Source organism: Diachasmimorpha longicaudata, chromosome 12 (genome assembly GCF_034640455.1).
Source record: "Diachasmimorpha longicaudata isolate KC_UGA_2023 chromosome 12, iyDiaLong2, whole genome shotgun sequence".
NCBI lineage: Eukaryota > Metazoa > Arthropoda > Insecta > Hymenoptera > Braconidae > Diachasmimorpha > Diachasmimorpha longicaudata.
Genome location: NC_087236.1, coordinates 1,004,161 through 1,028,361, shown reverse-complemented (window position 1 = coordinate 1,028,361; position 24,201 = coordinate 1,004,161). Strand labels below are relative to the sequence as shown.

At 36.7% G+C, this 24,201-nt stretch overlaps 3 protein-coding genes across 5 annotated transcripts in view; 1 reads left to right on the top strand and 2 right to left on the bottom strand.

Annotated features, from left to right (window-relative positions):
- LOC135168227 (uncharacterized) overlaps positions 1–12,621 on the bottom strand; it is a 33,663-nt gene extending 21,042 nt beyond the window's left edge. Inside the window, exons 1-2 of one of the 3 annotated variants that reach the window (XM_064132212.1) lie at positions 12,278–12,621; positions 4,869–5,190 (exon numbers count right to left, since the gene is read on the bottom strand). In XM_064132212.1, coding sequence (XP_063988282.1) covers positions 4,869–5,161 — 293 coding nt within the window. In that variant the 5' untranslated portion in view covers positions 5,162–5,190; positions 12,278–12,621. Of the gene's footprint in view, positions 1–4,868; positions 5,191–12,270 lie in introns of all 3 variants that reach the window. The other 2 variants (XM_064132211.1, XM_064132210.1) reach the window with 2 other exon arrangements.
- A 2,040-nt stretch (positions 12,622–14,661) lies between these two features.
- LOC135168229 (uncharacterized) lies at positions 14,662–16,999 on the top strand. Its single transcript, XM_064132214.1, has 2 exons — positions 14,662–14,995; positions 15,692–16,999. Exon 2 carries the CDS (start codon positions 15,743–15,745, stop codon positions 16,589–16,591), a length of 849 nt encoding a protein of 282 aa, XP_063988284.1. The 5' UTR covers positions 14,662–14,995; positions 15,692–15,742; the 3' UTR covers positions 16,592–16,999.
- Positions 17,000–17,302: 303 nt separating this feature from the next.
- LOC135168228 (protein RRP5 homolog) lies at positions 17,303–22,724 on the bottom strand. Its single transcript, XM_064132213.1, has 4 exons — positions 22,526–22,724; positions 22,359–22,421; positions 21,514–22,069; positions 17,303–21,057 (listed from the first exon to the last, which is right to left on the bottom strand). Exons 2-4 carry the CDS (start codon positions 22,419–22,421, stop codon positions 17,534–17,536), a joined length of 4,143 nt encoding a protein of 1,380 aa, XP_063988283.1. The 5' UTR covers positions 22,526–22,724; the 3' UTR covers positions 17,303–17,533.
- Between the last annotated feature and the right edge of the window lie 1,477 nt (positions 22,725–24,201).

The window sequence follows — 24,201 nt, the reverse complement described above, 5'->3', positions numbered from 1 at the left end:
ATACCACGAAATGAGAGACAATTTTAATGCGACCAACGCTGAATAAAGCGCATCCTAATGTTAGAAAGCACTGGAAATCCTTCCAACTAAGAGAGAAAATAGACTCCCCAATTACAGTTCCACATAAAAATGTAGTAAGGTATCTAGGGGTATACATAGATCACCAATTAAAATACACAGACCATATTAAAATCCAACTGAAAAAAGCGAAGAAAGCGTTTAAGATACTTAGCAGATTATTTTACAATAAGCACGTACATTGGAATTATAAAAATATCAAGTTATCTCCTACTTATAAGACCCATAATAACATATGCTTGTCCCATTTGGTTCAACATTCCTGCACACTTGATGGAAAAAATTAGAATCCTAGAGAGATATTGCTTAAGAGCATGTCTTAATATGTACAGAACCCCTGAGTCAAACCGTACAAAATCTTATAAGAATGTAGTCTTATACAATAAGGCGAAAATCCCCAGAATAGACAATCATATATTACGTTTATGTAGAAATCACATAGCTAAGGCATCGGCTGTCAAACTAGATATCAATAGCCTAATTGGAGGACCGTTTTTTCCACAGGATAATTATTTCATTAAAGCAATGTCCACAGGGTTTACGCCACCAGAAATCTTTACATACCTCGATGCAAAGGGATATATTGTAGACGAAAACAATATTCCCATTATTTACCACGCGTGCAGATCCAATAATATCACCAGGGCAATTGATTACACGCCTCATTTAAACTGTGCTAATGTCATGAATCACTCAACAATTAAGTTTAGTGCCGATCTACTTGATAGAGATAAAGCAATTAAACTTAATAAGATCAAACCCTACTGGTGGAGATATATTGCTCCAAGAACTGACTAGACTCCAGTAAGGGCCTTTCTCTGAAATTTCAATTACAGAGAATCTATTTTCGTTGCTAGGTTATATCTATACATATCTATATGTATTGTTTTTTAGTTCTTAAGTCTCAAAATATAAACTATGTAAGAGCCTTTTTAATGACCATTTTTGGGCTCACTCTCACAGACAATATAACTAGTTTTGAAACTAGCATTCCCATAATTTTCATTACTAATTAACAAAGCAAGTTTTGTGAATTAGAAGATGATCTAATCATCAGTATGGCGACTCCAAATGTCATAGTACGAGGAATCCTTCCAATTGATAAAGAAATAAGTTTCTGAGTGCGTGATCTTATTCAATGTATTTTCCATATGTATTTTTCTCGGTCAATAAACGTACTTTTATAAAAAAAAAAAAAAAAGTAGATCGGGCATAGGACTGATAATCGGAACATCGCAGGTTCGAGCCCCAGCATCGGTAAAATCACATGTGGTTTTTCACTGTTAATAATGGAAGATATCCATTAAGATAGATCAACAGTAGTGAAAAAATTGAATTATTTTTTGTTTTCAGCTAATAATGATTGTTTATTCGCATCATCAGATTGAAATAATGTTGACTTGATCAAATCCTGAGCTGTTTGGCCTGATCAAGTCTTGATTTAAAACGCCGTTACATGACTGATCAGTATTTGATCCAGTTACCATATCAGACCCTGATCTATCATCAGCGCTGACCTGATCAAATCCTGATCTGGACTTGATTGAAATTTCCACTCGGGTCATTTTTACACGACCGAGGCATCTCACCGAACACCCATATTTCAATAGTGAGCGAGGATAATGTAGGCAAAGGACGGAAATGGACGCCGCTCCATCGACCATTAAATTCTCAACGAATGGTAGCGGTTTCATCCCTTAATCTCAATGAAGAACGATGCAGTCAATTTTTAAAGCGCACAGCAACACGGGATTATTTGGGGGGGGGGGGGGGGGTCAAATATCCCGGCTGTCACTAAGAGCACGATCATCCATTACTAAAGTTGTTTGGGGGGTAGGCAAGCGTCACGATGATTAAATGAGGATCGGTCACACGTCACGAGGACTCCTAGAGGGCCGGTCATGCGCTAACTGCATTATTTGATAGGTGGTCACGCTGCATGAAGGTTATTTGGGGGAAGGTCAAACATCACGACGGTGATCGGAGCGGTTGGTCAAATATCACAAGGCTCATTGGAGGGTGTGTCCAAGTATTACAAGCATCAGGAAGGTCTTTTGAAGAGTCTAATGTTATGTTTATGTCATTTGATTCTCTCCTAAGAGAACCCCGGAGCAATTGTGCGGCCTCATCGACCCTCGAGTCACCCTCGTGACGCTTGACCAACTCCTTAGTGAACATTGCGACGCTTGATCATCCCCCAAGTGAAGTGCGTGACAGTTGTGGTGCTTGACCCCGCCCCTACTCCCTGGTCATGGTTGCCTATCCGCCATGTGACACGTCGTGATGGTTGGCTCGTCGTGAAGACACGTTCATGCCGCTTGGAATACTTGATTCGCTCTCTGATGATGCTTGTCGATCTCCCTGGCTACCGTCATGATGTTCGACCTTCTCCCAAGTAACGCTCGGAATGTTTGAGCACTCCCAAATAATGCACGTGACGCATGATGACTTAGGCAACGGCCCAAGTAATCGTGGTGATGTATGATTCACCGCCAAAGTGTTATGCGTGACGCTGGACCATCTTCCCCCACAGCCATGTTTTTCCGAAGACTACGTTATTATCGACGTTTTTGTCCGCTCGCTAACTTATTTACAGATAACGTTGCAACATTTGTCTATAATTTGTGATGAATGGGAGAGGCAGTTGAAAATACGGCGCAATAAAAGTGTCAGGTAGGGTCCACTTGGAATTATTACAAAATCGATACATAACCTCAAACGGGCATTAAACATTGCAACAGAAATAATTATTTCATCGTTAACAAACCTAATTAGAGCGCTTTGTTTATTGGTTTCGTAGGCTGGTAATTATGGTGTTGATTCTAGTAAAACTATTGTTAACAATTTATTCATGATGACGATTTGTAATCACGTGACCCTCTCCAACAGGACCTTAATCAGCAATATAATTTTCATTCAAGTGTTTTTTTGCTCTAACCGTGAAAGGAAAAATTTTTGATGTGAAACATCTATAGGCGCACTCCTAAACCGAATAGTTGGCGTGGCAATACTTGCCGTGGCGAGCAATCGCCACGCTATACTAAGGTATGCCTATCTATATTCTGTGTAGTAGAGTGTACGGTGTGGCTTCTCACTCAGTTCGACGTTGTTGTTTACTACGGTACACATAACCTGCGTTTCATTTAATTTTTCATTTTAATTTTTGACAATACAATATGTGTGACAGTGATAACTCAGAAGATCAAAGTGATCAACCTTGTGCAAAGAAAGTGAAACTACACTATGGTATACTACCAAGTCATCAGTAAGTAGATCGTATTTTTCAAGTCTCCATAAATGTAATTATTATATTTTTATATTTAATTAATTATATTCATATTAATCATATTAATAATTTATATAAATTATATTAGTATTATCTTCAATTAAGTATTCTTTTATTATTCATGAAGGAATTAATATAGAAAAATTTATTCATAAAATTTATATTTGCAAATCTTTAGTCATATATTGCAATAATTAACTAAGATTTGAGTTCATGAGCATATTGAAGACACACTTAAAATTTTTTTTTTTGTGTATTTTAATATCATATTTTTTTAAATATTTCAATTCCCAACAATCATCAGAAGGATCACAAAATATTATTATTGAAACTGGACGTCACCCTGATCAGTTAAACACAAGGCATACTATCAATGTTGTGTAAGACTTTATTAATCGAATAGTACCAGACTATTTTAAACTATTGCATCTATTGGAGACCAACCAATACCCAGCACCCGATGCATAATCGGAAGGTCCCGGGTTCAAATCCCGGTCGGGACTATCCATTTTTTCAGTAATTTTTCTTGCAAAAATTATGGAGAATTATCCTGTTCCCCCTCCTACCTCATCCAAAATCCTATCCAACGATTTCCGTTGACGTCACAAGAAATGTGGAACGCTATATAAACTTCCCGTCTTGATAATAAAAAAAAAGTGAGTGAGTGATTTTTCCAGAAAAATCACTCGCGCTTCGCGCTCGTGATTTTTAAACTGGAAAACTTGACACGTTCATTTGTTTGCAACGAATCTATCGGGAAATATTCGATAATTTTGAAGCACTTGTGGTATTATATGTGATTATTTTTTCCCTACAAATGTTGGCCGATAGAATTGCACCATGAGACATAATTTTCAACGAATTGCCATCCAATCTGTCAGATACAATTGAGGGTTACTTCATCATTTGTTTTTTTTATATACGCAACATGAAAAATTTCCAGTGAAATTTCCAAGAATTTCCGCTGAAATACCGTGTTCGCTATACAAAATAACGTCGAATGGTGCAATCCTATTGGCCAAGATTTGGATGGGAAACATAATCGCTGAAATTCGGGGTAGGCCATACAAAATATCAACAAATGGTGCAATTCTATTGGCTGAAATTTGGATAGGAAAAATAATCACAAAAAATTCAGCCAAAATTTTTTAACAATCCATGGCTAAGAAGTTTTACTTCTGTCGTGCATAAATTTTATACACATATTTTTTTCCTTTAACGCAGTGTTACTGCATTAAAACATAACATGAAATCGTATATTTCGATAAAAGTGCGTTAAAACACCTCGTGTCGCGCGTGTATCCGAACTATACATTTTTTTAGTGATGTTACGTTCAGCGAGTGGCGAACTGGGCCATTTTTTTTTTAATTTAAAGAAAAGTCTTTTCGTTTACACGTTTTGACTTTTCATTTACTTGTAAACGAAACAGCACTTTTCGACACGGGCTGAACGTAACAGCAGTGACAAAAATTGATATTTCAGTGAATTCATAGGGAAACTTACGATTCTACGTCTGTAATATCTAGCTTTCTCTTCTGATGTACCATCGGCCCGCAAGTCTGTTGTTGTTGTTCTCCAGTAAATGTAACTAACCGAGACTGTTGAAGACTTGGCACGCTCCATGGCATATACATTGGAGGCACTTGTGGTACCTGGTCCCAACTGCCTGGCTGGTGCTCGGGATTGTGCTGGCCCATCATATGTTGGAATATTGATGGAGGTGTATGAAGGTGGCCTCCACCTATTATGGTTTGTGTTGATGGAGAAATCACTTGATACTGTGTAGGAATTGCCATCGGAGTATCAAATTTTCAATGTTTTGGTCCTGCGAAAAATAGTAAATTATTTTATCTTCTCGGATCTGGAAGAAGGCAATCTACTGCTCCTCTCATAAATAAATGATTAACAGTATACTAATTATCTTATGTTATTGAACATTTTATTCAACGACTTTTACTCATAGACATTTTCAATCATAAAATTCGTCAAATTAATTCTATGAGAAAAATATTGGAAAAATGAATATGCAACGCCATTCAAATTACATTTTGAAAGGAATTATTATTTTTTCAACATTGGTGGTGTATTTATAAATCATTTAAATCATTCGAAAGTTCAGAAACACCTTTAACTTCAAAGGGAAGATTATAATGATTTGAATTCTGGTATTGATTTTTCGATATTGATTCTTTATCGTACAAAAAGCTCAAAAAAAATATTTTTAAGTCGTATGTATTTCTTCTCCGTATGTGAACAAATTATCCGGTGTTTGTTCACTAATGAATCGATAGAATTAAATATATTTATTTATGTATTCCATATCTATACCCTACTCGGGTTTTACATTGTGTTGGTGGTATCATGTGCCAACTTCCTATCCAACCGTACCACATTTACCCCAGGAGCTGTACATTATGTACCGACTCTTCTCGTAACCACAAAAACCATAGAAAACCTTTGCCTGCTCGGCGTCCATCAGCAAAGCTTCAATATTTCTTGATAATTATTGGTGTCTCGATTTCCATTCGACGGTTTCCGAAAGCTTAAAAATTCCAATGCCGTAAGCCGGAGTCTAACCCGCACCTCACGGGTCGCGTCATCCGGCCGAGCGATTTAATCAATTCGCCCACCATCGTCTATTATGCAATTAAATCTATTTTTTTCTTCATCATCGATATTATTGATTAAAATTTAACTTCTAAGTGGATTATGTTCGAAAATAATGTTTTTTTTTTTTCATTTTGATAATTTGCAATGGTCTCCAATTGCTGTACAGTATTATATCGATTAAAGTCTTTAAAGATCATGAGTGTATCATTAAAATAGTGATTTATGTCATAAGGCGACACTTAGTATATTCTGCTTTTAAGAAGTAAAAAGCTCCATTATCACAAGCATCGAATTTGCGTGGTGACGATGACGCCCTTTACTCCCGTAGAGCACATTCTATTTTTCTCTCCACCGGAGTGAAAAGTTCTTTATTGAAAAGAGCAAAAACAATATGATTACATTACAGACCTATGTAAGTGTATATCAATACTATGAGGTCATTGTTTCCTGGAGAAACCGTCTGTGCGGTCTTACGACAAAAACTCCAGTTTATGTTTAGTAAATAATATAAAGAAATCTTTGTTCATTGAAAGAAAGAAACCATGATGAAGATGCTTTGGTTTTTGAGATTTTAAGATCGTTTGTTCAGTTCGCCGACTGCTCTCGAAGTGTGAACACATAATCATAGAAATAAAACTGCTCTTACTTATATCGTCTAGTTTTTTATTAACCTGGCTTCCAATTATTAAAATCTAATATTCTTAATTTTTTAATTTTTTAATTTATAAATTAAATATTTCAAATTTCACATAAAAACCAACTTTGAGGCCAATTTACAATATCGTTGATTTCCAAAAATGCAATATTGAAAACACGATTAATGGAAGAATCAAAGTTGTTTTATTCCATTGTCACACTCCCATACGACAATGAAATAAAAATATTAGAAGCGCCGGAACATTGGCCCGTCGACCAGGAATCGAACCCACGACCCTCGTTAGACCAATCTGGCGCTTTAAGTGCTCTGATATTTTCGGCAATTCTATGGCATCATGTTGATGGTTATTTTTCGTTCACATTACTGTTACATATATATACTTTTTTTTTCCTTTGACATAAACTGGATCCAGAAGGCAACAGACAATTGCACATTGGATTCCCAACTTTTTATTAAGTGGCAAATACTAACCCACATCACTTATTTTTTTCAATTAATTAATATCAATTCATTTATTTATTGTTGCTTCCAAATGGAAGCCTTTTATTTGACTGATTATACGATTCTCTAGTGGTTTACTCATTAAAGGCAAGTTGAAAAATTTTTAAAAAATTCAGAAATCAATTACGTTATGTGTTACATTCAACACTCATCCGAAACAAATATGTGCATTTCACAGTTAGACAAAATGTCCAAGGCAAATAGTGACAATGTCATGATGACAAAAAAATAGGAAATTTTTTGACTGAAGTCAATACAGCATTACGATACAAATAATCAGGCGACCGAGCCTATTTCAGCAAAGTGACCTGACCGTTATCCCATACGTAGCTGGTCGTTTTTTATTTATTTCCACCAATTCGATGGGTAGTATTCTTCCGAATGGATCCCTAGGAATCTGATTTCAAAAATTTTAAATCCACGATGTGACTTACTTTCTTTTAAATACGTCGCACAACGTTCCAACTACAAACCACTCGTTCTATTTTTGATTATTGTCAAAAATATTTCAATATATTACTTTACACTTTATGTAGCAACGGGTGGCTATACACGGAGAGAAAAATCAGTGAAAAATTACTGTGCCGGTCACTAGAATCGAGGTCCAACATGCTACAGTACTGGAATCTGTTTTACTCACACATACAAATTCTTATCAATACCATAAATTTTGTTATTAATGATATGTGGCTTCGTAAAATATCCTAAACAGCACTATAAAATTTGATAGTCTATCATTTTTGATCTTAGGGTAAATGCAAAATTGATAGAAATCTTTTAAAAATTCTTATCTAGATCAGTTAATTTTATTGGGCCTTTCTGCATTTTTTACTGTGCCACATCGCAATTTCACGGCAACTCATTGTGACTATTGCCGACGTTGGGCTTCGTCATGGGAAATGGTGGATGAGACTACGAATTTTTACGAGGCCAATATAGAAGTTTTCCTACGCCGATAAAGAAATTTTGCTGAAGGGCATACTAATTTTTCGGGTCTGCAGTTTGCGCCGAGATTGTAAGGCAGCACAGTAATTTTTACCGGAATCACACTATAAAAATTCTCATATTTTTCTCTCCATATATTCAATGGAATGCTTAAACCGCAATATATCACCTTTCATTAAGCTAGATTTATAGAAAAAATTATATAGTACCAAGACCACGAATCCGCTAATTAAAAAAATCAACCTTTAATATCAATATTGAGCTATTGTCGTATGAAATTTCAAATCCCTATTCTCATGTTTTTGTGAAGATATCGGATGTGGATAACTAAAAGAAACCGTATGCACTCATGTGTCTATATCACCTCTATCACAACATTATATTAACTATTAGTGATATTGAACAAGGCAACAAGACAATTAAGTATGGTTAAAGTTTTCCCCTACCAGTTAAGTCTCTCCTAGACAAAAATCATTGACAAAGGTGAAAGTTATAATATTCCACTAATTGAATTTGAATTGCTCTATACCCTATAGCATCCAATCAATCGACCTGAACTTTAGAACAGAAATATAGCTCAATGAAACGATGTAATAGCTAAAAATTCATATGTGAGAAATATGCGAAAATGAACAGGCGACCGACTATTCGGTGGAGGTGATGTGACTAATACTGCACGCGTTATCATTTTTTTTCCCTTCAGTTCTACCAATTCGATTGATCGTATGCTTATGAATGGATCTGCACCAATTCAATTTCAGTTGATTTCACTTGAAATCGTGACAGTAGCTTTCGAGATATTGAGGAAAAACGAAATTTAGAATAGTTGTCATATCTCAGGAACTACTGAACCGATCAACGAACCAAACGATGTATTAAAGTAAATGTTAATGGTAACTTTCATAAATTAAAAATTCCGATTTTTAGTTATGAATTTAATCGTATTTATGTAGAATTTTTCCAACATTAATCTTCAAAATTTCGAAGTTTCTAGCACATGTACACAGACAGGATTTGAAAAAATCGTTTCTTCGCGTTTCACAACATTCTACATAACTTGCAATTGAAATTAGAGAATCGCAAAATCAATTAGATACACAGACTCCGTTCGGAAACAAAACTGCTTATATTTGGAAAATTTTCTGAAGGAGTCCATCAATATTTTGATCGATTTCGATGGGGAGCACCAAAACGAGTATTGAAAAAAAATTGAAATTCACCAAGTTCTTAAAAAATTATTGAGTAAAAGTTTTAGAAAAAAATGCATATCTCAAAAATAAGCCATGCGATTTCGGCCACATACGATACTATCTCGTAAAATTAGTACAATCTGCCATCGTACTAAATTGCAACTTACTATCTCCATTTGTTAGAATATAATCGTGACGACAGCGGTTTTTTTTTAAATAGACCAAAAAATAGAAAATGCCAACTACCACCCAATTATCCCTAGATCAGGTGAGATGTGTTGAGTTGATTTGATAGAGATGATCCCAAGGAACAGTTTAGTGTCAATCGAATTCACTGTACTGCCATAGTTATTAACCAGTGAAGAAAAATTATTTTTCAGAAATTTACTATATCTGAAAAATTATTTCACATATAGCTTAAGTTCAAATTTCGCCGGCATTTGATCACTAGTAAAACAATCACTCCACGAAATTTCAACGTTTTAGCTTCAACTTTACTCCTTTTTGCTACCTAATGCAAGCCTTGTGTTTGCCCGATTTTTTGATTCTCTAATTTCAATTGTAAGTTATATAGACTGTTCTGAAATGCGCAAAAAGTATTTTTTTATCTAACGGCAGTATGTATGTGCTGGGAAATCTACAACTTGGGGAAAATTCTACATAATAAGGCTGAAATTTGTAGCTAAAAATGTGAATTTTCGACTTACCATAACTACGATTAACCTATATTTTGATGTATCATTTCAGCTCGATCAGTCCAGTAGTTCCTTAGATATAGTAACTTTTGTAAATTTCGTTTTTCCTCAATAAATCAAAAACTAAAATAACGATTTTTATTTTTTTCTCAAAGTACTCGCCGCAGTGGGTCCTATCTATATTAATGAAAATATCCATATTTTTCGGGTAAAATTTCGAGATATTGTTATTTTTAGCTTTTATCATCCTAAATTAACAAAAGATGGAGACAACGAGTTGAAATTCTATACACTTGTAGCTCTCATAACATAAAAGGCTGCTATTTTGGAGGAGCACAATCAGCCGAGCAGTTCCAAAGATATTACCTTTTGCGTGAATCTATTTCCGAGACTATCTCATGCGCCACTCAATAGATTTCAATTTTTTGTTTCAGCGGATACCATACAAAGCTATGAAAATATGACCATTGGTACAAAAACCGCGAGATATTAACATTTTACCGTTTTTTTGATATTTTCAGTATTCTGTACTCAATAATTTAATAAAAAATTCCGATAGCAAGTTGAAATTTGGTATGATCGTAGCTTTTATGATATTAAAGCATCATATGTCGGATGGGCACAACAGTCGGGTGATAGAAAATTCATTTTGTTGTTAAAATTCATGTTACTAATAGATTACGTATTTCTTTCTAAACACCCTGGCCAATGTCAGTACCTGCTGCAGGGACAAAATATAAAATCATGTGAGGAAATCGTTCACAATATTCAATAAAAGTATGGTTGTAAAAAATTGAGACCTTTTATTAGAAATTGAGAAATTTGAATTGAAATTCGGATCGATCCGTTCGAAAACCAATTACCAATTCCATCGGTAAAAATGAAATGTAAAAATACAAGTAGAAAAAAAATATCCCCCTCTGGTGTCCACCGAATGGGAGTTTTACACTGTTTGTTTTTACTGAAAACTTGAAATGAATCTGAAGAAAACCGAAAAGAGAAAGAAAAGTCAATCCGTACAATATTAGAATAAGCATCAACAACGTAAGCTCTAATTGACTTTAATGTTAATAACAGGACATGACTGAGATACTCATTATGGGGATATTGAATGAATGAAGTTCACATACAAAGTTAAATATTCTTGAACCAATTAATACATTTGAGTCCATCTTTAATAATAACTGTGGAAAAGTTGAGCGGGCACTTCGTGTAAAATTCTCAGTGAACATCTTTATTTTTAGACTAGTTAGAAGATCAATAAGGATTTAAAATTAAAAGTAGAAAAATTCAAATATCTGGAAAGCTTCATAGGAACAGGTATATATTTTTTGACGAATGGAGCTAGAGCTAAACATTGAAATCGGTTGACCAGTTATTGAGTCACTTGAGAGATTATCTTTACGTACAAAGTTGAATATTATTGCAACTAATTGACCGATTAAGTGGAAATTCCATGCCGGTCCTCAGGATGACACGAAGCTGCGACTGACCTAACTCTAAGTTCATATCTCAATTTTCATTCCAGTTAGAGGGAAACAAGGATTTCAAGTCAAAAACTGAAAAATTTAAGTATCTCAAAAACTTAATAAGAATCTCTATGCATACTTTCATTGCTATAGGTAGAAGATCAGGCTCAACATTGACACACAATTAGTGTTAGGTTATACCAACAGAGTGACAAAATTTCAGACTTTTAGGACAATTTTCCAAGTAAAATTAGGAGAGGTGAAGATCGAACAACTGCGATGCTTGCATTCAGAAGCAAAAATATCGTTTTTTCACTTTAGTGGTAAACACATATGACTAGACATTAAAAACTGTTTCATTTGGTCCACCCAAATGAGGTAGAAAGGAAAATAATTCTTAATTAGAATAAGATTTTATTCATTTAAAATTGGTGTACACTTGACAGTGATAACATTTGTTTCAGAGTAAAGACATTTCAGCAAAAACAGCTTTTCCTGTCATTGTATCAAAAGCATGAAAGGGTAATTGGAAATTAACAATTTCTCAGTTAGCTCATAAGTGCCTGCTGGAAATACCCCTGTCAATACCAAATCATAGGTTAGTAACTACAACACGATGATTTCGCATTAGAGTTTGGGTTATTCTGAGGACACTGGCAGGCATTTGGGCCTGAAAAGTCACTTAAATCGTCTTTCCACAAAATTAACAAAAGAATGAATCAGTTAACCTGACTTATAATGTTTTGCCCCAGTAAAACTGAGTCAACAAATTGATGGTTCAAAATGGGTAAATTAAAAATTGGAGATAAAATATATGATAAAACGATGCAAATCTACCAATTACCGTAGGTTGTCTCTGTAAATGTCGTCCACGAAACGAGCCTGCACTAGAACAACACTTGTGATACTCCACTGGTCGAGGAAATACAATTTCCTTGATCTTCCCTTAGCACAATGTATTTTCACTGCAAAGTTACGATGTCCATCCTATTTGGCACTTTGGAAATGTAATTACGATCAACTCAAAAACTGGGTCAGGTGCAATAGCTACTTTATATCGGCTCAATATTTATTTTTTTCTTTATATTTCGTAGATTTATCTGTGTTTATTTCTAGAGCCATCATAAGTGAATAACAATGGAGGGGGAGAAGTATTAAGGTATGATTCAGGGAGGCAATCTCAAACTTTGATGTCGCCGACAAGAAAACTGTGATGTCCTGGGCTTGAATATTATAGATGGCACTATTTATCGGCCATTTTAATCCGCGAGTTTTTGAATTATTGTTTTAGGATAAAATTTTAATGCCGTTGGAAAATTTTATAATAACATTTAAAATAAAACCATAAGGACAAACAATGAACAGGGGATGAATAAATTGACTGTCGTGAGAAAAACCGTTGGACGAAAAACATAAATCTCAAGTTGTTGAGTTTTAATCTAATTTATTACCCTCAAAACTCTGGATAAAGGGCCTTCTTTGTAAAACTGAAACTTGAAGACAAAAAGGCAAGTCAACGGTCACGGTTCCAAGTCATGAAATTTGAGCACTGCTTATTTTAAAGGTTTTCTGGGTTACATCTTCGACACATGTGGGATCCATTGTTCATTGTTTGTTGTACAAGGAGAAATCTAAAACCTTCCAAGAGGAGGACTTGCGTGCGCCACTTTTGGGGACTGGTGGGGGTTACTGGACCCAACCCTTAGAAGTTTAAGTTGAGATAAGTTAGTATTAATACAATTTTCCTGCTAGCAGCTTCTCTCCGTTAGCCTGTTCAATTAGTTTTCAAGAGCTAAATTAGGATCAGTTATTAGAATAACTTTTGTATAAGGATCCAAAATACGGTTAGTTTTTACCAAATAAAGTGTTAGTGTGCTCTTCTAAGCAGTTGTGTAATTGTTTTATTATTGAATTACCCAACAATTCAATTACCCTCAACCTGGAGAAACAGACTTCGATGGAGTCCTCATTAGAGGTTTAGCGGGTAACGAACCCACATCCGAAGATTGGCGCTAAATACTACTCACCTGGCGCCACCATTCTCCTAGTTACCTAGGGAGGACATAACAAAACAGGGGACAAGTACCTCCGGAAGCCGTGCGCGGCGCTGTACACCGTCTTCTCCTCATGCGCGTTTCGTCCCCACCACTCGACAATTTCTACGGTGGAGCGTTCAAATCTCGGCGAAGGCGCTCAATTTTTTTTTGCAATTTCTCCCAAAAACTGGTTGACATGCAAATCGAAAAATTATAAAGAAAAACATGGATAGGGAAAGGATGAATGGTAATTTTTTAAAGAATCTATTCATCACTTCATACATTCTACATGAAAAACATAAACCGATAACTGTCCCACGATGAGTTTTTACAATTCCCAATTGAACACGATTTCACCATTTTCACAGATTCAATTCGCACACGATCTGTAAATCGATTCCTACATGTCTCGATAGGATAAACCAATGGGTAATCGCGAATTGTAAACAAATCTCCCCACACTCCAACACCCCTTCGTGAAAAAACATTTTGGTTTATGGGTGAATTAATGAATTTACTTACATGATTTTGAATATTACTAGTATCCCATTATTCGTAATCAATAAAAAAAATAGATTATTCTATATTTCTTTATGAAATAGTTCACTAATTCGCGGGAATGAGTGGAAAAATCATGGGGAAAGAGATAGGAACTTAAACAAAAAATAACACTGGTTCTTATTATTTTTGTGTTTTTCCTTTATTTTCTTCTTTGTAAAGAATTTTTTTATATTTTTCCGTACTCTTTAAAATCATTTTGCATTTTAAGAAATAATCTCTGCGCCGAACAGCTTAGAAGAGTGGGGATGACCAGGAGTTAAGGGGAAGGTGAAAGTGACCGCCGCGCGCCCTCGTGGCGCTTGCGAGACCTTGTCCCCTGTTTTTCACTTGAGATTACCTGGCTGAATCATACCGGATGGGTCTAAAATAGGTACAACCGCAAAGAATGGTACAGGAAGTGGCGGCCATTTTCTCCAGAAGTTTCGGGGGTAGGGCCATCTAGAATCACTCTAGGGAACTGAAAAAGAGAATTTCTTTACCTGTTGTGAAAATTACCGATCAGAGAAAGGAATGCGAATGTCCTCTATCATAATTTTGTTGTAACACAAAATTTTTATGTTTTATAGATGGCGATAGTAATCCACAAATCATCTTTCAACGTGCTGTCAAGGGATGCTCAACCTAAAATACTAACGAGAATGTGCATGGAAGCTACATGCCCCGTTTTTTTCAAATAATTAATTAATTGTTAATGAATTAATTTATTGTATCGATGATGGTTATTCACTCTTTGAACTTAATCAGATATTTTTTTCGCAGGGCTCTATAATATTTCTTATTGTTACGGTTAATTATATATAATTGGACCAACCTAAATCACCGGTGATGGAATTTAAAATTTAACAAAATAATAAATAAATAGTTGTTCATTCGATTATATATAATTAACCGTAACAAAAATCAGGCCATTGACGCAACCAGGCTTGTCAAAGTACAAAGCTGGATATCACGATTGTTCGCGAGAGGTAAGATGAATCTTACAGGCAGTCAATGAGGTATATGGGTTTTTGCAAATTCCATATTTCTTGTGCTTATCAATGGCCAAATTGCTCACAACTATAGATCCACTTGATGACTAAGGATACCATGAAATAATTTTGCTCAATAAGGACTTCCAGTAGTCGAGCATAAAGAATTTACTACCAATTTTCGGAACACTGCGACTGAACGCGATGTAGCAATTTAAAGGCCATAAAATTTCCTATTTCTGGACTTTTTTATTCTAAATTGCATTCAATATTACTGTCTTCGAAATTCAAATAAAGTTATAATTTATTGACAAATACCCTAGAGGATCCACAACTTGCAACTCTCTACAACTTTCTGTAGCCCGCTTTTACGCCCCGTATCTTTTTCAAATATTGAAGCTCATTTCTTTTCTTTCTCAGAAGTAAAAAAAGCATTTTATTAAGAAAGAAAAAATATAATAAAAATAATTTAGCTTCTGAAGTGTAGGATATCTTGAGGAGAAATGAAGAAAACAGGGACATTTTGCAAAATTTAAACTGTTAGAATACTAGATCCCTCTTGCTATTGAAAAAACGAAAAATCATCAAAATTGAATGTCTTTATTATTTTCTCCGGGTTCTTGCGATAAAACACTTCGGAAAACCGGTCACCTGTTATCGATTCTAATTCATAAAACCTCCCCTTTATTGCAGGTGAGCCGTTACCTAGACGCACCAGACATAATAACTGGCAACACCTCCCCAATGGATCCAGCTATGAAACAACGCTTACTGCGTCACTTAGATAGCTGCGTATCAGAGTTAGATTTGGACTTGGGTTCTCGACCAGACAGCGGAATAGGGAGTAGTCCAGGAAGCGTCACGGATCGCGTATCGGGTGTGACAAGCCCAAATCCCATGGACCACCATACGCCAGTAACGCCACATTCGAGCGCATCATTAAACTCGTCAGCGATTAAGTCTGAAATTTCAGAACTTGAGACAACGAGACCAGATAGTAGCACGACAACAGGAGACGAAAACAACAATAGTAGCAGACCACCATCAGCATTCAGTCAAGTAAATCCACCGACACTGGATAGCCATTTCTCGGGAGGAGTTGTTATGGATCAGCAGTCGACATCATCATCGAATCCCAATATGCTATCGGTAGTGCAAGTCATACCCTCGAGATTACCAGACGGCCAGGTAGTTTTTCTACTACCTAGCCACTACGTCCAGCTTGCAGCAGCTGCCGCAGCAAATGGCATCAGCATTGGCCCTAACCCACCAACGGCAATCTGGGCGGCTACCAACATGTCTCTACTGAGAGCAACTGACAAACTTTTGAAAAGGTCACACGTGAACGTATCTCAAGATTGGATAGATGGTAATAAACCATCAAAAAGTCCAAGAATTGAGGTATCCGAACAACCATTGGATTTTACAACAACTTCTCAGAAGCTCAAATCTCGACTTGAGCTCCAAGCACAGACTGAATTAATTATATGCCATGAACGGCCCTCTAGTCATGATGGAAGTGAAGGACTTGTGACAACATCACCCAGTAGCCAAGTTGTGAAAGAGGAGGAGAGCATGTGGAGGCCTTGGTGAAATAATTATTCGCTCGACTTCCCTTATAATCGTGATTAAACAATTGATATGACGCGTCGTGTGTACATAGTCATCGAGGAGAACGAGAAAGATTATTTCTATTTGCAAGATATAGATTTATTTGGATGTTATCTAGGTATATGTGCAGCCAATATCTAAACCTACTTGAGTGAAAGAACTTGTGGACTGATGGAAGTTTGCTTAGCTGGGATTTAGATAAATGAAAAAATTGAGTGGGAATAAGATCATCCAGTAATTATTCGGCCAAAGTTCATTCGAAGGACTTTCTACGATCACCAATGTTGGAATAAATTTTCCTTTCTCTTGAAATATACCAATGAAATTCAGTATTCGATGTACTTAGTTACTCAGTCAATATGAAAATAAATATATAGAAACCGGCAGATATTTATAGCAATTTAATTACTGCCTGACCTTTTCACGTTCAACGCATCCATTCGATCTCCGCAGACAAATCTTTCACTACCGATTATTTTACCCTATGAATCCTGAGCATGACGCACAAATTGTCCAGAAATGGTTGAAGAATTCCTTGACACCAAATCATGATTGATCGAAATAATTATAATAGTTAAACGAAAATATTGGCAGTCAGTCCATTACCGTATTAATAACTGAACGTCTTAATCACGGGATAATTTTTTTTTCAAACTATGATTATAAATTATAAAATAGACATTGAAAGTGATATCAATTTCATTACATGTAATTTTTAATCTGTGCAATTTGAACAAAGCTTTGACTCTATTAGTTTTTATTTTTTTATATTTAATTCTCCCTATGAAATTATTTCTATAAAATTATCCAGTTGTGGAGCCGCTGCCTTTGCGATTCATAATAATTTTATTAAATTTTGTTTATTTTTGATAATTAGAAATAAATAATAATTAGAAATTTTACAACGTAAAAGATAAAGAAAAATCACTCATTAAATTCAATATTACTATTGTTGCAGTAATTCTCAACATATTTCCTCGCAAGTGTGCGTGCATCGTTGAGTGTTTCCGCATTTCCATGTTGTTCCTCAAAAGCAATGAACTTGGCAAATAACGCTTTCATCTTTTTTGCAGGCAATATCTGATTAACAGCGCGTTCTAGGACAGCTCTTACAGTATCGAAACGTTTTGCTTTAACTAAAGCGTCAACATAAGCGCACCAGATGTCAATTCTCTTCGGATATGACGACAATATTTTTTCAAAAAGAGCTTCAGCCCTTTCATTATCCCCGAATTTACTCTCCAACTGGGCGAATTTTACTGTGAGATTCACGTGGTCGGTTGGAGGGAGAGACTGGAGAGCTCTCTGCATCGTGTACCTTGATTTTTCACTCAATCCAGTCTTCAATAATGCAGCTCCACACTGGACCCACACATCAGGAAGACCCTTGAACTTTCCCGTAATGGTTTTCACAAGCCTTTCCATTTCATCAGTCCGCCCCGCATCCGAGTGCACCTTCAGCATATGAAGATATATCTTCTGAGGATCGTTAGCATTGATGGCCTCCATAAAGAGTTTGTGCAGGCTCTCAGGAGTACCGAATCTAGATTCGAGATTTAGCCAGCCCTGCCAAACATTGAGCTTTTCATTTTCCTCCCTGAAGTTGATGGTCTTGAGGGCCTGCGCAGCCACGGCTCTCGCCTTTTCAATCTCCGTACTCTGAAGGTGATACGCCATGTACTGCAACCAGACAAAGGAACTGTCGGGACTGGACAGAACCAGCCTGTTAAACTGCTCCACCGAATTCGGAAGATTATTCCTAGCTAGTTGTTCCTCTTTTTCTCTGACCTCCCTCTCCTTCTGACGCTCGAGCTCTCTTCGTTCACCGGCAGACATTTTCTTTTTTCGTTTAGTCGGCAGCTCTTCGGCAATACCTTCGTCGTTACTGGAGTCCGTGAGGTGAAGATTGATGTCTGGATTCGAGTCCCAGAAAAAGCCACATTCTGGAATACTCACTTGCTCCATCTCTAGAAGTTTTTCGTCTTTAATTTTTGATCCAGGAGAATTCAATTCTTTAATTGCTTCACCAATTTCTGAGACCCTTTCTGACTCTTTCGAACTGCCACTGACGACTTGCCCTCCATTTTCATCTTTTTTTGGTACAGCCTCTCTAATCCCGTCATCCTTTGAATTGATACCTTTCTTCGAAACTTTAGATTGTCTCAATTGATCTTCATCATCTGTTTCTCTTTTTCTTTTCATCACAGCATTAGCCTTCTTAGAACTGCCCATAACAAACGCCAGCTCTCTGTAGGCAATTGGAATAATATCTGATTCATCATCCTTCATAAGTATATAACATTTGACAGTGGCACCTAATCTATAATTCGATAGATCGGGTGTCACATGATTAAGATGAGCTCTGGTGGGCAATGCTACAAGGCTCCCCTTGCCGTAACCCTTTACAACAGCAAGAATAAACCACTTGTCTACAAGAACAATTTGTCCACTCAATTTTTTACCAAGGCCGTCTTCTGAAATTTTGTTCTGTTTGGGTTTGATGGCATTAATAAAGATCGGATTTAACGTTATCTCGACGAGTTCGTCAATGTAATTTATCCACAATACACATCCCTTCACTTGGTCACCAATTTTCAAGGATTTCTTTAAATGAAATTCCCTCACAGTTGCTGGAACACCATTATCTAGATTGACAATAACTCCGTGTTCAACTATCTTTTCAACAACTCCAGAGACTCTTTCCCCCAGTTTCATTTTAGAAACTTGTTTCGTATTGTAGTAATTCAGTGATGATAACTCTTTCAATTTGGATAGATATAGGGCTAGAACATCAACACAAGCGATGACATCTGTATCATTTTCTACAGCTGAGGACCAGACTTCATGGAGAACTGTTGTCAAATGAATGACCTGCGTTTTTTTATTAATCTGAGTGATTTTTCCGAACAATATCTGGTGCTTAAACAGCACTTTTATATTGTCTATTTTATTGAGAGCTACAATTCCATAGTTCTTCAAGTCCTTCACTGGCAGCAGAACTCGAATTCCCGTTTGATGAATTTGAACGATGGAGCACGGAATGCAATCACCGACGGACAAGTTCTTGACATCGGTGTACCACTTTTGAGGGACCAGAGTGTTGGTCAAGAGGAACTCCGGAGTTGTTGAAAAGACTCGTGCTGATATAGTGTCACCTGGAGTTGAATGAACCGCTATGTGCCTACCAATTTGTTCACAGGGGGACATGTGTCCAGCTGGAAGATATGCAGTAATGAAGCCTTTGCCAGAAGGATGGGGAACACGAACGTGAACCCCTTCCACTGAAGAGTCCATCACTTTTCCCTCTACAGTTTCCCCGATGTCAAAGGGACAGGTTTTCAAGTCTTCATCCTCAGGAAGCAACTCGAGAAGTAGCCTGTGCTCCTGTAGAATTACATTTGTAATCCTCACCTGCACGACTTGCCCTTGCCTAAATGCCTTAATTCCCCAAAAAATTTTCTGCAGCGATTTTGCGGATATCAGACCTTTCAGATCGCCGAAAAATTTCACCAACAAACCTTGTCCACTCTTCTTGATAACCGTTGCCAGATGTATGGAGCCAACCTGAGCATCAGCAAATTCTGAGAGAATCGGAAGGTGACTCTCCACCAGGGACTTCTTCAACGTGAAGTTGAAACGCTCCCCTTTTTTGTCTTTCGAGAGAACCCTCGCCAATACTTTTTTACCTACTAAGGGTACAACCTCATCATCAATGTCGCAAATATGCTCTGGAGCTACGTCTCCCAAAATTTTTCCGGCTTTGACAAAGAGAAATTTGTTATCCTGGTTTTGACGAATAATTCTCACTTCTATAATATCCCCTAAGGCCACTGTCTCGGGAATTCTGTACTCCGAGTTAAGCTCGTGTTTCAGAGCTGAGCAGATGTAGATGCGATCGAAATTATCATACGTTAATATTCTGCATTTATGGACCGTGTTCGGAGTAAATTTTTCGGGGATTCTCTGAACGTCGACTCCCGAACGTTTGAAGGGTAGAAATCCACGAGTGCTTTTTCCTAAACGAAGGACTATTCCCCTCGCGTCGTTGAAGAGAACTCGTGCTTTTGTAAATTCTCCACAGGTTGCGATTTCCACCTCTGGGTCTAGCGAGGTTTCGGAGAAATATGATAATTTTACTGTAGGCAGAGTATAGAGAAAAATTGCGTCGAACTCTGAGCCCTGTTCATATGTCTCCAGGGGATTCTGCAGGTACAAACGATTTATGTAGCCAATATTATCGCTGTTGAAGGTCACTTGAAGACCATCGGAGAGAATTGTTTCTACTGACACTGAATATTTTGTTCCAGGGATTAGGGCATCTACGGATTGAGCCTCCCCTAACGGTGAGGGTGTCTTTGTATGTTTCATTTTTGTGGATAGCTTCACTATTGTTATACCGTCGACGGTGGCTGCTGAACGTACTGCGCAGAAAATTTGTTGCCCAGGATCTGAAAATTGTATTCCCAAATTAGAGGGGTGAATTTCTTCCGAACCTAGAGAAGAAATCTCAGAGTTTTCAAACTGGTGGTCTAACCCTTGATGTGAGATGTCAACTAACGTTACAAATGGGACATTGTTTCTATTTTTCTCAATAAAAAACCAAAACAATATTGTACTATCGACAAATCATCTATGTAGGCGTGATATGGCGCGCCCTTTGTTTTTTTTTTATAACAAAATTGCATTATCTTGTATGATTTTTCATTGCACGATTGCTGATCAGTTTATGTTTTCAGAGAGAGAGAGAGAGAGAGAGAGAGAGAAAGAGATGATTTTTGTTCAATAGAAATCGTATATGTTTCAAAACATTTTTACTCTAGCCGTCATAAATTGACGAGTTCCATTTTTTTCTTTTTTTCATTAAAATATCCGTTTTATCGCACCATCGCATCTAGAATACTCACAGTATTGATTTCCATCCATGACATCCTTATTTTCTAAAAATCCTCGAAGATTCTGAATGCCAGTGTCCATCGCATATCCATGATCTTCAACACTGTTAACAGAGCATACAATTTTGGATCCTTGTTTTAATTTTCCAGGATCTAAGTTCTGATTAATCATTTCAGGCTCGAGCGAGAGGACAACGCGATGTTTGCTTTGTGCATTGATGCTTTTAACATAGCACACAACATAGTCTCCTCTCTTGTAGAGCTCTGATAAAGCCTTGAAGTCCTCGGGATGCACCTCTGAAGATACCAGATTCTGGAGAAGGTTTGTGTAGGCTTCACTCACATTCGTCACTTGTAAAACCCCACTTAATCGTCCTGGTAGCGAGACAGTCACGTCGTATTGGCTAGAGCTGTGCACTCGGCCGAGGAGAGTCATGCCTTGCGAAAGCGTTGTGTAGGTTAAGCATTGGGCAGTCCTTGCCACAATTTCGTTGGCCCGTTGCACATGTTCATGTTCACCTCCAGATTTTTCTGTTCTGCGCCTTTGCTTTGGCGTTCGATTAAACAACTGAAAAAAAGAAATAATTTTCATTGATAATCATACTAGTCTAAAACCATTTTTTTTAAGTTCTGAAAATATTCTGCAAGATTCAACGTTTTAGTCAGTCCTTTAGCATTATTTATCATTCATCTAAGCATTTTCTCCCCAATCAGTTTTATATAAAGTTTTTGAAAAATTATATCCATAAAGATTACGGTATTCTGTTATATGATAACTCTTATCGGAGACAAACATCATCCCAATTGTTCAATGACCGCAACCAAATTTCCTTCTATCTCTACTTTATAAAACTTACATAATTTGTTGGATTCTTTTTCGATGTTTTTTTACCACCTCGTGGGAAATTGTCTGCCACCATCTAAAATTTAAAAAATATCTCAGCTCAGTATACATCTAAAAGGAAAATTGCATGCAAGGTTTTGCATGCAATTTGAGGTTAGAGTAGTCACATGCATTACAAACCTTCAATTAACACTATAATTTGAATTCCGTAATTACAATACTTCTATATTCCAGACTCAAGTGTGACTGTAATTTAGAGTGAATAATATTTGTTCATCTGTCACATTAATTATATGTTAATAAAATTATAAAATTTCTAATTTACGCATGGCACTTGCGTTACTTTCATTTAAGAGAAGCCACATGGGAAGAATGCAGTGTTGCCAGACCCGAGGCAATGGATTCTGGTATCCCCACCCCAAAATTATGGTATTCAGCAGAAAATAATGGTATCAAGGGATGGTAAGGTAGAATCTTCCGAAAACAGTACGAAACATTAAAATAACATTGTTCGAATCATTCTTAAGTAGCGAATAGTCAATTTATTATTGATATATCTAGGATTTAAGCATAAACTTTGGTACCTCATTTTAAAAAAATAGTAACAATGTCAGAAATATGAATTAATCAAAGATGATTTCATCATCAGTTTCCTCAATAGATGTAGGTTCACCCGTGGATTGCACATGAAAATCAGTAGCAACTGTAGAAGTAGCAAAACAAGGCTTCACAAGTGGATTAGTAGTACTCCAGTTTCACCTATCACCTTTGTTATAATTGCTGTCGCTTTGGTTCTTTTCAAGGCCAATTTCTAAGCAATTGGTGAGCCGTGGAAGATGCTTTTTAATGTGGGAGTCAATTTATTCATCAAATTGAGTGCGATATTATGCTCAGCGAAGAAACCTGACAACCGTATTTCGGCAATGGTGACGCTTGTATCCAATGTTGAAGCTTCATTGCGGTTCACTGATTTCAAGAACTGTGTGATTTTCGAAGTCTCTGATATTACAGGATTTTCTTTGGACTCATGCTTCGCTGATTTTCGATGAGAAAGTAGCACTCAGACATTAGCGGTGAGAACCTTATCACACAATTTACATTTGGCTTTAAATAGGTTATCTGGAATCATGACGAGCCAACGTTTGAATCTTTCATCGGATAGCCAGTCATTTCGAAATTTCTGAGCTACTTTAACTCTTTTGATACGATGGTGACTCGATGGTGGAGTATCGGGCTGTTCACCTCCCTCTGAATCTGTCATGCTGGATGAAAAATAAATACGTACTTGCGAATTGCACTCATGGTCATTATTGACGAAGAAAAAGCTGAAAGCATCTTTATTTACCTGACGATTGCTGAAAATGACTATCTGCTCTAAATAGTGTGATGAAACGTGTGAAATAGTCCGTTTTATTCGAGTTTGGCGGATATATAAGTCACCTGGCATGCAGATAGAACAGTCTGCAGGAAGAATAAGCTCCGTGCACTAGAATGACCGTCCAAAGTGGCCGCCATAGTACACGCGCTGCGATTGGTTCACATTTCAGAATATCTTCCATCATTGGTTAAAACTCAAAACAGCAATAAATTTTTATACTCAGGCATTCGCTACCTACTTTATCAACCATTCCAGAATCGAGTCACGTTTCTTGTCTCAACATGTTCTCAATAAACTTCGCTGGCGGGAGCCTTTGAACTGAATGCGTTTGCGCAGAGCGCCAAAACGGTGAAATACTGAATTATTAACAAACGAACAAAATTGGTCTACCATCATTGAAGTGGAATCGGAATCATTAAAATGATGTACCAGAGCCTGACCTTTCAAAAAATATATTTTTTAATTGCGAGAAATCCGA

Coding starts and splice junctions, on each gene's coding strand:
- LOC135168229 (XM_064132214.1), top strand. CDS start 15,743: ATGGATCCAGCTATGAAACAACGCTTACTGCGTCACTTAGATAGCTGC.
- LOC135168228 (XM_064132213.1), bottom strand. CDS start 22,421: ATGGTGGCAGACAATTTCCCACGAGGTGGTAAAAAAACATCGAAAAAG. Junction 22,070..22,358: donor AAAAGAATCCAACAAATTAT/GTAAGTTTTATA, acceptor TCTTTTTTTCAG/TTGTTTAATCGAACGCCAAA. Junction 21,058..21,513: donor CATGGATGGAAATCAATACT/GTGAGTATTCTA, acceptor TACAATTTTCAG/ATCCTGGGCAACAAATTTTC.